The sequence below is a fragment of the Lutra lutra genome, chromosome 1 (assembly GCF_902655055.1).
Source record: "Lutra lutra chromosome 1, mLutLut1.2, whole genome shotgun sequence".
Classification (NCBI taxonomy): domain Eukaryota; kingdom Metazoa; phylum Chordata; class Mammalia; order Carnivora; family Mustelidae; genus Lutra; species Lutra lutra.
This window is the reverse complement of record NC_062278.1, coordinates 131,446,577-131,459,138: the sequence shown is the minus strand read 5'-3', so window position 1 is coordinate 131,459,138 and position 12,562 is coordinate 131,446,577. Positions and strand designations below refer to the sequence as shown.

Below are 12,562 nucleotides of genomic sequence, written 5' to 3'. Positions count from 1 at the left end.
GTCTTGGAAGTCATGTGATGTTACTTCTGCCCCATTATATTCCTCACAGAATTCACAAAGGCCTACCTCGGGTCAAGGGGAAGGAAACAGACCCACCTCTTGGTGGGAGGGGTGTCCTTGAATTTACGGACAGTGGCTGAGCTGCCATCTTGCTTGGGGGCTTAATGATGGGGGGGATGGCTCAGAAGACTACTCAATCTCCTGATTTTGTGATTCTGTCATAAGGTTTGAAGACAATGGGGGAAATATCTAGTAGAAATCTAGTTTAATGGGGGAGGAAAGCTCTACATAGAAGATAAATACATTTTTTTTAAGATTTTATTTATTTATTTGACAGAGAGAGACATAGCAAGAGAGGGAACATAAGCAGGGGGAGTGGGAGATGGAGAAGGAGGCTTCCCACTGAGCAGGAAGCCTGATTCGGGGCTCAATCCCAGGACCTTGGGATCATGACCTGAGCCAAAGGCAGAGGCTTAACAACTGACCCACCCAGATGCCCCAAAGATAAAGACATTTTAAATTACAAAGAAAATGATGGGGTGCCCAGGTGGCTCAGTCAGTTAAGCATCCAACTCTTTTTTTTTTTTTTTAAGATTTTATTTATTTGAGGGCACCTGGGTGGCTCAGTGGGTTAAGCCTCTGCCTTTGGCTCAGGTCATGATCTCAGAGTCCTGGGATCGAGCCCCACATTGGGCTCTCTGATTAGCAGGGAGCCTGCTTCCTCCTCTCTGTCTCTCTGCCTGCCTCTCTGCCTACTTGTGATCTCTCTCTCTCTCTCTCTCTTTGTCAAATAAATAAATCAAATCTTAAAAAAAAAAAAGATTTTATTTATTTGAGATAGAATGAGAGCAAGAGAGAGTACCAGTGGGGGTAGCTGGATGCTTAACTGACTGAGCCACCTACCCAGGTGTGCCCCAGTTAAGCATCCAACTCTTGATCTCAGTCCAGGTTTTGATTTCAGGGTCATGAATTCAAGCCCTGTGTTGGGCTCCACACTGGTCATGGAGCCTACTTAGAAAATATTTTTAAAAAATAAAAAAACAGGGGTGCCTGGGTGGCTCAGTGGGTTAAAGCCTCTGCCTTTGGCTCGGGTCATGATTCCAGGGTCCTGGGAACGAGCCCCGAATCAGGCTCCCTGCTCGGCAGGGAGTCTGCTTCCCTTCCTCTGTCTCTGCCTGCCTCTCTGCCTACTTGTGATCTCTGTCTGTCAAATAAATAAGTAAAATCTTTTATAAATAAATAAATAAACAAACAAAATTACAAGGAAAATGAGATAGAATTGTTTATAAGTGTAAGGGAAATTTATATATGTAATAAATATGTCGTGTGTGTGTGTGTGTGTATAAGCAATTTTAAGACAAAAATTAAATAATTTTCTACATGATATGACAGGTTGGAGAAGAGCAGAGGCTTAAAACAAGAATTTCCAGCCCTTTTATTTTAGCACTACAAGTTTCCTGTTACTTACAGAATAAAGTTAATTGATCATCTTATTAAAAGAACACCACATGTGTCATATAGAGCCCTGAAAGAAAACAGGTAAGAGGGAAGAAAAGTCAAAAGACCAATAATAGAAAATCAGTACTCAAAGGATTGTGGATCATTGCTTTTGACTATGCATAGCAGCCTGGCAGGTGCGGGAAGGGGGTGAGTGAAAATGTTTTAAGAGTGTAGACTCTGTTGTTTTGTTTTGTTTTGTTTTGTTTTGTTTTGTTTTGTTTTGTTTTAAGGAGGTCCACGTCCAGTGTGGAGCCCAGTGCAGGGCTTGAATTCACAACCTTGAGATCAAGAGTAAGATGCTTAACCAACTGAGCCACCCAAGTGCCCCTAAGAGTGTAGACTCTGAAGCCAAGGTGCCAAGTCAAATCACGGCTCACCATATCCTACCTGTGTGAAAGGAGACAGGTTCCTGTACCTCTCCGTGCTGCTTTTCCTCAATTGCAATAATGAGTTACTGATAGTACCTATCTCATCAGGGTATTCTGGGAATTAAATATATCAGGACAGGCTTAGCCCTTCAAGCAGTGCTTGGCATATAGGAAGCACCTCATACATTAAATTAGCCATTTCTCCCTTCACCAGCTCCCTCCTTGCCTTTGCCAGATGCAAGTATCATGCCCAATATGCACTGTGGGCAGCCAACCAAATCAACAGAAGGAGGAGGACCTTTCCTTTCCTTGGGCCCTGGGATCATGTACACATTGGAATTTTAGGAAGGAGGAGGCCTTCCTGCAACATCTGGACACCCATCAGTCTGTGGGTTTCCACACCCTACGCTTGTCCATTTTCCAAGATGCTTTAAAATTCAGTTCCACATTTAAAGCATGTCAAGCTAAATTTTAGTTTTAGTCTCTCTCACATATTTGGCATTAGAGCCTCCAGAGGCTATTATGCAAATCTATGTAAATTATATGCAAAGAGGCAATAGCCCCAGATTGTGGGGAGAAGAGTAGCAGGCCAACACAAAGGGACTTGAATGAAAATTTGCATCTGTTAGGGGAAGCCCAGGTTGAAGGCCTTGCAGAGTTATTGTGACAGTATGCGCCCTTTCATTCAGTTATTAACCTTTTATGCCAAAGAGGAGAGGTAAAGTCATGTCTGATTTTCTTAGTGAAAATGACAGTGGAGGTTGAAGGAGGTATTTGTGCAGTGCAACATCGTAGCAATTTTTATAATACAAATGAAAAGTTGCTTTGAAATAGTGGATGTGGTCCAGGCGGTGCCCCCAACTTGCTGTGTGTTTTTGGACAAGTCACTTTGCTCCTTCCATTGCCCCCTGTGTGAAATGAGGGAATTTGATTAAGTTACCTCTAGGGCCCCTCTTACTGTGACAGCTAAACGTCATCCTCCAAATGAAAATTCTTGGCACACAGATGGCAATACCCATTCATTGTACCAAACAAAGGTTTACTCTAAAGTCGAAAGAAGGACTGAGGGGTAATTTAACAGTCTTCCTAGAAAGAAAAATAACCTCAAGGAATTAATTTTTAAAAGGGAGAAGGGGACAACAAAGGCAAATATTTATTTACACAGGAAGTCTTAAAGCAAGAACGATTGTAGTCGTATATTTCCCAGCTAGGAGGATTTTAGCCCCTGGAATGCTCCTGGTGAGAAAGTCAAGAGCATTTCTTTCCCTAGTATTTTACAGACTACGATGTGTTAACCCTTCTACCTCTAGAGTGCTGCAAAAGCTCTTCTGGAGGCCAGGGTGGCTCCTCTCCCACCTGTCACTGGGATCTTTCGGGGTCTGTAAGCTTTGCACTGCCCTTAGTGCTGCTGCCAAAAGATTTCCATGTTCTTGGTCTCTGGTCTCTGATTTTCTCTCACATATCTGATGTTCTAGCCCAGGAAGCCAAGGGCCCTTAATTTTTTTTTTTTTTAAAGATTTTATTTATTTATTTGTCATAGAGAAGCGAGAGCGAGCACAGGCAGACAGAGTGGCAGGCAGAGGCAGAGGGACAAGCAGGCTCCCTGCCAAGCAAGGAGCTCGACGCGGGACTCGATCCCAGGATGCTGGGATCATGACCCGAGCCGAAGGCAGCTGCCCAACCAACTGAGCCACCCAGGCGTCCCGAAGGGCCCTTAATTTTAACTCCAGCTGTTGCAGCAGCCACCAGCTGGGCACAGGCATACCCTGACAGCCCCTTGCCTGGGGCTTCTCTGACTAAGCCACACTGGCCATGGGCCTCATGCAGAAGAAAAGAATACAGAGGAATGAGCACCAGTGAAGTAGCCCTGAGCCAGTGGAGATGGGAGTGCTGTAGGAAGTGGTGGGGTTTGGAGCCAACAGCCAAGAAAGAATTCTTGAGACATCTTTGATGTGAAAGGTAATTTTATTAAAGCACGGGGACAGGACCCATGGGCAGAAAGAGCTGCACTGGGGTTGTGATGGGTGACTCATTATATACTTTCAAGTTGAGAGGGGATCAGGGACAGCACGGTCTCCAAGGTATTTTGGAAACAAGGTTTCCAAGATCCTAAGGGGGCTAGCCAGTGTTAGGGAAAGGTCGTTTATTACTGTTTAGAAAAAACTCAGTCATGAGACCCTTCAGATGTATATCAGTGGGCTATATGCTTGAAGGATGATTGCTAACATGTATCTTGGTGGATAGAGAAAAAGTTTCCAAAGGAATTTTTATATGTTAAAGAAGACTTACAGGATCTTGGGGGATTGGGATAAGATTGCCTCTTGCCCTTAGCAAAATATTAACATCAAGGCAGCTGAGTTCCTAGAGAAATGTCACTGCCTGTTTCAAGGATTGGTCAATGGGCTGTAAGTAGTAAGGAAATTTAATTTTTCTTCTGCCTTTGTTTCCTACATCAAGAACTGCTGGAATGCAGTTGGAAAGCAAATGCTCCTCTCACATAGAAAGTTTGAGGTGCAGTCTACTCAGCCCCTCAGAGGTCCCCAGCAAATATGAGTATCATATTTGATCAACTCATAACCTACCCTCAGATTGATTTTCTCTGTTTGACTCATCTCAGACTGCCATGGTCATCCCCTCAAATCACTTCCCAAAATATACTACCTGAACACAACTCTGACTTTCCTTTTTCTGAGGATCTCTAATGTAAGACATCTGTCTTAGCTCAGGCTGGCATAACAAAGTACCATAGGCTGGGCGTACTTAAACAACAGAAAGTTATTTTCCCACAGTTCTGGAGGCTAGAAGACCAAGATCGAGTTACTGACAGGATTGGCTTCTGATGAGACCTCTCTCTTTGACTTGAAGATGACCACCTTATCACCGTGTCCTCAGGTGGCCTTTCCTCTGTGTCCAAGCATCTCTGGTATCATTCTGGGTCTTCATCTCCTCTTCTTATAAAGACACCTGTCAGATTAGATTAGGGACCACCCTAAAGGCCTCATTTTGACTTAATAACCTCCTTAAAGGCCCTATTGCCAAACACAGTGACATTCTGAGATACTAGAGGTTAGAGCTTCAACAAATGAATTTGGGGGACACACAGTTCAATCTTTAACACTTATACTGAACTAAGGGACTCGTGAACAAAACATAGGCTTGTAAGAGAATGTCCCTCAAAACGTCAGAGATTAAGACTCCCAGCCCTAAGAACAGATTGTCCCTGTGGTATTTGGCTGCAAGAGAGGGGTTGGAATAACCCTGAACCAGTCAGAGCATTGCAGCACAGCAACTTCCTCCTCCTGCATTATCAGTGGTGGTTGACCAGGAAAAGCATGCATTTTAGATACAGCTCTGTTCCATATACCACAACTATGATGGGACTTTAAACACATTCGTTAATCTACCTGAGATCTCAATTTCCTACCCCATTGAGTGATTGTGAGGATTAAAACGTATGAAAGACTGGGCCAGAGCAGATGCTCAGAAAACAGTTTTTAAGATTGACTTGAATAAGCAGAGCTTACTGTTAATATATGGTTTAGATCACCAAAGAAAGTTTAGGAAAAAATAGTTTGCTTAGGACAAATTGTTGGTCCTAGAGACTGTGTGTGCTACAGTCTGTTCAATCTTTTGTCCCTTGGCCTCCCTCCACCCACTAATTTAGAAATGCAAGGCGAGGTGAGCTGGTCCACACTCAGACTCCACCCCACACCCAAGACAGAGGTGGCTTCACTAGTAATCCTGGGCCTGTTTCAAAGGCATGCCAGATGATCTCCCCTTCTTTGTTTCTGAAAGCTCACCAGGGCTTTGCAGCTTTGCTGATCAACCCAGATACATAGAAATCACTGCCAGGATCCCTGCTTTGGCCATTCAGTGCTTGAATCTAGGTGGGGGAGGGAGGCTCCCAGAGAGTTACCAGATAGAGACAGATCTCTACCATTGTCTAGGTGGCTAGCAGAGCTGAAGGAAGGACATGACAGTAACCAGGAAGGGCTTCATAAGAAAAAGGGGGAATTCACAGGTCAGAATTAGGCCTTAGAAGTCAATCAGGCCACACATCAGCTGTTGAGACCAGTTCTTCCCAGCCCATGTATTGTACCAGGGTGGCCAGTTTTCCAGCTTATAATCTGAACAGATCCTATGTCTCACATTTATATGAGATGTATTATTTGTAAAGTTTGACACATGCTATTATGATTAATAAATCCACATATATTTAGAAGTATTTTTAAATTTATGCATTTTTGTTCCTGTGCATTTTCTCAATGAACCAAAAGCATACACACTGATCATCATGCGAAATTCATGATTTTCTTTTAATGCTCAAAAGAGGTCCTCCTACTCAAAAGGCTGGGCATCACCAGTGATTTTCCACAGAGAGTTCAGCCACATGAGTGCCATAGGAAAAGCAGTTAACATTAATGACAACCATAAAACCAAGTGGTGTTCTTGGAGTGCATCTTCTCTTCCAGCTCTCTGCTAAGTGCTATGTGGGCACCAGATCTGGTCACCCACTGGACCGCTATCCCCTTCTGCCTATCACTGACCTATGGCACTGAGATTTCTCTGTCTTGTTTTAGGATTGTTTGTGGATTTGTCTGAGCTCACTCAGAGCCAGAGACTGCTTTGTCCATTTTTGTGTCCTCCAATGTCAAGGAGAGGATAGAGACCCTCCTTACTTGCCCAGTGAATGGGACTGAATAAATAGACGTCTGACAATTTGTGCCTTTGTCCAGTCCATAAATGGAATATTCAGAAAAGGCATAAGAGTTGGTCAGCTCTGCCCACAGAAGCCTTCCACATTTGACTCAGGCTGGCTCACACAGAGCTGCCAGCCTCCCTCTGATCAACCTGGCCTTGACCACTCCCTGGCTACAGAGGGGAAGCAGGCATTCAGAGGCCATAATCCTTCCCACACCCAGCCCAGCCTGTTCTGAGAAGCTGCTCTTGGGGGTCGGCAGTGTGGACCTCCGGAATGCTCCCAGTGTTCCCTTTGGCTCCCAGAGCATCACAGCTTCATGGGTAAGGAAGGTCCAGGCTCTGAGCAACTCCCCAGGTATTTCACCTCTTCTCTCTGTCTTCCTCTCAAGGCTTCCTCCTCATCTTGGCACTGACCGAAGCACTGGTATTTGCCACCCAGGAACCGTCTCCCAGAGAATCTCTTCAGGTCCTCCCCTCAGGCACCACCCCAGACACCATGGTGACAGCAACCCTCAGCTCTACCAGACATTCTTCCATGGCAACTGCCCCCACTTCTGTGGGCTCACTGACCCCGCATCCCAATGGATCCTCCTCACAGGCTGCAGCTCCCATGGCAATGACAACACCCCATCCAGATGGACGCCCTCCTACAAACTCCGTCTCCACCATCATGATGACAGCAACCACCCCACATTCTGAAAGCCCCCTAACCACAGGGCCCCTTCCTGCTGCCATGGCAACCACATCCTCCCACTCAGAGGGCCATCCCCAGGGGGAAGCTATGGCCACCATCCTGCTGACAAAGCCAACGGGAGCCACCAGCCGTCCCACCACAGCACCTACCCGGGCTACCACGCGCAGACCTCCCAGGCCCCCAGGCTCTTCCCGAAAGGGGACCAGCAGTTCATCACGCTCTGTCCTGCCCGCACCTAGTGGCCACCACTCTGGGAGGAAGGAAGGCCAGCGGGGACGAAATCAGAGCTCCACACATCTGGGGCAGAAGCGGCCCCTGGGGAAAATCTTTCAGATCTACAAAGGCAACTTTACAGGGTCTATAGAACCTGACCTGTCTACCCTCACTCCCAGGAACCCACTCTGGGGTTATTCTTCCTTGCCACAACCCCAGACAGTGGCCACAACCATGGCACCCAGCAGGACCTCGTGGGCACCACCCACCACCCCCCTGGTGCCTGCAGAGGACAAGCCAGGCCTTAGCAGAGCAGACCAGGGGGGTGGTTCCACCTTCACCAGCCAAGGAGGGGAGCCGGACACCACAGTAGCCTCAGGTGCCCCTGCCAGTCCACAACCTGCCCCAGTGCCTTCTCAGCGCCCCCGCGGTGACCCACAGGATGGCCCCAGCCACAGTGACTCCTGGCTTACTGTCACCCCCAGCATCAACAGACCTCCATCTACCAGCTCTGGGGTCTTCACAGCCACCGCGGGACCCACCCAGGCTGCCTTCAATGCCAGTGTCTCCGCCCCTTCCAAGGGGACCCCTCAGGGAACATCTTCAACCTCGCAGGCCCCAGCCCACCCCACCAGGGGCTCAGAAAGCACTGTTTCCCAAGCCAAGGAGGAGGCTACAACCACCCCCACCACGACCAACAGGGTGCCCAGTCCTCTCTCCACAGTGGTGTCCACAGCCACAGGAAACTTCCTCAACCGCCTAGTCCCTGCTGGGACCTGGAAGCCTGGAACAGCAGGGAATATATCCCATGTGGCCGAAGGGGACAAACCCCAGCACAGAGCCACCATCTGCCTGAGCAAGATGGACATCGCCTGGGTGATCCTGGCCATCAGCGTGCCCATCTCCTCCTGCTGTAAGTGCCTCACCCTCTCCTTACTCCTCCCCTTTTCCCTCCTCTCCCTCTATCACATCAATTTGTCTGTTCCCAGAGAGCCTTTGCCCCAGAGCTGGGAAGTCCCTACCAAACAGGTGGCTACACTTCCCAGAATTGTAGGAGACTAGGTGGCAGGACACAAATCATGGCTTATCCCTACCCCTAGTCCTTAGCTCTGCCAGGCCATGGATCAGATGCCCACTCGTCATAAAAAGAGAGCTCCCAGGAGTGGGGGAGAACATTCCAAGTAGTCCAGTCAAGCTCTGAATTGTGCAGAAAGAAACACCAAGCTGGAGAGGTGCCATGGCTCGCCCAGGAGCCCAAAGTTAAGTGAGGGATAGGCCTGGGATAGAGGGTCACCAACTTCCTCCCCAGTGCTCTTGTCATGACACCATCCTGCCACACTCACCCTCAAGGGCAGCCTGCTAATGGCTGTAGTGACATGGCACCAAGACACCATAGGGGAACACCGGCACTTCTAAACATAAAACCTGCAAGTAGTAGAGTCCTCACCTTCCTCTCCCACTTCACATCCATCTTTCTGCCTATCTTCCCTCCTTTCCCTCATCTCTTCTCCTCCTACTCTTTCTCTCTTTCTCCAAAAAAGGAGAGGAGGCTTTGACCTTGCAGGAATTTCTATTAGCCTTAGCAAAAGCAGCAGTTCCTATAGCTAAATTGAGAGCCTGAGAGTTACACATGAATTTAGCTATTTTCTCCCTCTTCCACAGTTTTTTTTTTAAGATTTTATTTATTTATTTGACAGACAAAGATCACAAATAGGCAGAGAGGCAGGCAAAGAGAGAGAGGAGGAAGCAGGCTCCCCGCTGAGCAGAGAGCCCGATGCGGGGCTTGATCCCAGGACCCTGAGACCATGACCTGAGCCGAAAGCAGAGGCTCCAACCCACTGAGCCACCCAGGCGCCCCATCCCTCTTCCACAGTTTTATTTGTTCATGGATGGTGTGAGCTGGATGCAGTGTGGACTGCATTGCTTCCACTGGTGCTGGTGGAGAAGGTCTTTCCCAGGCCACCAGCACTTCCGTGCTGCTACCTGTCACTCCTTTAATGAGAATTTGAAAGATCCTTCCCCCTAACCTTGCCACAAAGTACCCGATTTAATCACTCAGAATATTGGGGCTTCCTTTATGTCTTCCCCATGTACTTGATACTAGATTCTTAGAGTTTCTCTGATAAACTCACATGAATCCTCACTAATTTTAGCTTCCCCCACCCCTCCACGGTTATTGGCTGGCCTCCTTCTGAACCCTTCCAGGGGTGAGAAACCCCCTGTGCTTCTCAGTCAATGGACAGCCATTCTCCTTTGACTCCCTCAGGTTGTTACCCAGCTCTCCTGGAAGCTTGACATTTTTCTCTTTGTAATTTTCACTCTGTGGTCCTAAGCCATGCCCTCTGAAACCATACAAAATCAGTCTATCTACCAATTCCTGAAACATTTGAAATGGTGCACAAAGACAGCTTTTCCTTTTCTAAGCCGCTCATCTCAATTCCTTCAAATCTCACATTGCCCTGGCCCTACCCCATCATCTGCTGCTCCGAATGACCACAAGTTTAGCCCTGCTCTCCCAGTAGGGAGCATAGTGTTCCACATGGCCAGCCATGACAGAGGAGAGCAGGTGGTGTTTCCTTTGTTCTGGACACTTCAGTCACACTCAGGAAGCCAACACTGATATCAGCTCTGTCTGTTTTACTAACTGTCACATCACACCATGGGCTCATCCTGATCTCAATAAGAACAAAGCCCCAGAAACTTTCCACAGTGGAGGCTGTTAAGCTGTTCTCCCAGCCTTTCCTCATGCCATGGGTCATTTGAACATTAGTGCAGGAGGTATATGCCTTTAACATGGACATAATTTCTACTTGGCATTGTACCAACAAGATCTTTTAAAATCTAGATTCTAGATTCTTTCCAGAAGTCACCTCTCCCAGCTTTTTGCTTCCTTCTAGTTGAAAAGCAAAGCAAACTTTCCATGTCAAAGGTGGGCAACTACTTCTGCTCAAGGACCCAATTTAGGAAAAGTGAAAATGTTTGCAGGTTGCATATTTTATTCTTTCATTAAGTGCCTTTATTGTCTCTCATGGAAACACACATGAATGCTTAAAACTGTGATTGTCCGCTTCTAAAACAGAAGAATGATAATGAAAAAATGTAGTTCTATTAGCCAATAAATTATTAATAATAGTCATATTTGAGAAGTAACCACACTAGAGACCATCTTTTAAATTTTTCATTCTTTAAGTGTCTCTAGAAGCTTTAGTTTACAAAGTGAGTTCCCATTATTTTTAACCAAGCCATCTGTAAAACAGACTAGTCAGAGGAATAAAAAACATATTAAACATGCTATGCAAGAACATACCTTATAGGCAGAGACTAAGTCCTCAGGTGAACTGACTTGCCCAGGGTCCCAATCACATAAGTCATCTCAGATCCGGTGGTAGAATCTGTTGTGATTCAACACAATATTTCCCAAGTACCCCTTGTGTGCCAGGCACTATGCCAAGCACTAGGGAATTGAGATATCTGATGTGGCTGCCTCCCCCAGCTCACAGAGCCCTCTCCCCACCTGGGCCTTTCTCTTTGCCTCAGCTGGACAGCACAGAGTAGATCTAGGCTTCACCCCACAGGCCACACCCACCTGTTTTACAGTTTTAACAAGACTTCTACAGCCCTTTTTGCATGTGTGAGTTTGAAATTAGGTCTTACTGCAAAGTCAGAAAACCCATGGGCTGCCTAAACCATGCATAATAATATCAGCCAAGACAGAAACAAGGACACAGCCTGAAACTGCACATAGAAAATGCTCCTGGCACTCTGAAAGAGCCTTCAGATGCTGGAGTAGAAAGTACAACTTTGTAAAGGAAGCTATGAACCCTTTTTTCAAAGTGGACTCTCACAGCCCCTTGGAACCACAGACTCCATGTCCTTCAGCGTCTGTCTTGCATTCCCAGTGTGCACTTGGGAGGTTCCCCTAAGCCCTACTTGCCAAGATCCCTGCCTTAGTCCTAGCTGCTTCCACATAGAGTTCCCTATCCTTAGTCATGGCCCCAACTCCTGTGGGACCATCCTTTTGGGGCCCGGGGAAGACCCTGATGCAAGGGACATCAAGATAGAATACTTGTCCAGCTTCAAAATACTGTGCTCTTTCAAAGCACAGATGAGTAAATATCCAGGCTGCTTTCATAGCCTAATCCCACTCCAGTCATCAGATAAGCAGACCTCTTCCAGCAGCTGCATTTATCCTAAAGCTCACTCTACTGCCCTCAAAGAAGGGTCTTCATTGCCAGTTTGCCATATATTTCAGGCAGGCTGGGTTAGTAGCAAAGTGCATGCATTTCCTCACATCTGGCTTTTCAGACCAGCCCTGACCTTGTCCCAGCCCTGACCAGCCCTGACCTTGTTTCCTCCATGTACCAGAAACCAGATTTCAGGAGGCCAGAGTTGCTAGGCAGGTGGTTGAATCCCCTGCTTCTGTTGGAAACAGGGGGTTATCGTAGCAAATCTCAGGCCTGCCCAAAAAGGGCTGTCATCAGTTCCACCAACCCTTCCAGATCGTAAGCCCTACCCAATGGCTGGAAAGATATATGTGTGAGGATTGAGAAATGCTTTGTCTCCTGAGCCATGCCAGAGATGGCCACACAGGGGTTCAGATGTGCTGAAAACCAAAACTGATTGGATCCAGGCCACATTTGGCTAGGGCAGAGATGCCATGTGGCTCTTGAGCTGGTCTCTGCTGCCACCATCAGGATGCAAAGAGCCCACCACCTTCTTTTAGAACCCTCTGGGCCTGGCGCTGAATTGATCCTCACACACCCCAGTCCGTGCTCTGGGCTTTCATCAGGTCAGTTTTGTGGCACATACCAAATCCATTCTCAAGAATGTCTTCACCCTGCCTCCCTGAAAAAGATGAAAGTCTTTATGGATGGTGAGAACAGGAACCAGACCAGCTGCAGATGTTTTTCACCACCAATCTAGGTTGAGCCTGGCTGAAACAGAGTAACACCTCTCTCTGCCCCAGATGTGTGAGGGTCCATGTGTACTGCACCCCAGAGCATTCTGGCTTCATTCCAGATTGACGGTGAATGCCATTAGATATATGTATCTCTTACAGGCCCAAAATGACTTTGTAGTTATTACA

The 12,562-nt window shown here is 47.1% G+C and overlaps 1 protein-coding gene across 14 annotated transcripts in view; it reads left to right on the top strand.

Annotated features, from left to right (window-relative positions):
* TMEM108 (transmembrane protein 108) overlaps nucleotides 1-12,562 on the top strand; it is a 377,903-nt gene that overhangs the window by 353,640 nt on the left and 11,701 nt on the right. For all 14 annotated transcript variants that reach the window (XM_047736889.1, XM_047736836.1, XM_047736861.1 and 11 more), the window contains one exon: nucleotides 6,959-8,389. In XM_047736889.1, the coding sequence (XP_047592845.1) occupies nucleotides 6,959-8,389 (1,431 nt within the window). The remainder of the gene's footprint in view (nucleotides 1-6,958; nucleotides 8,390-12,562) is intronic.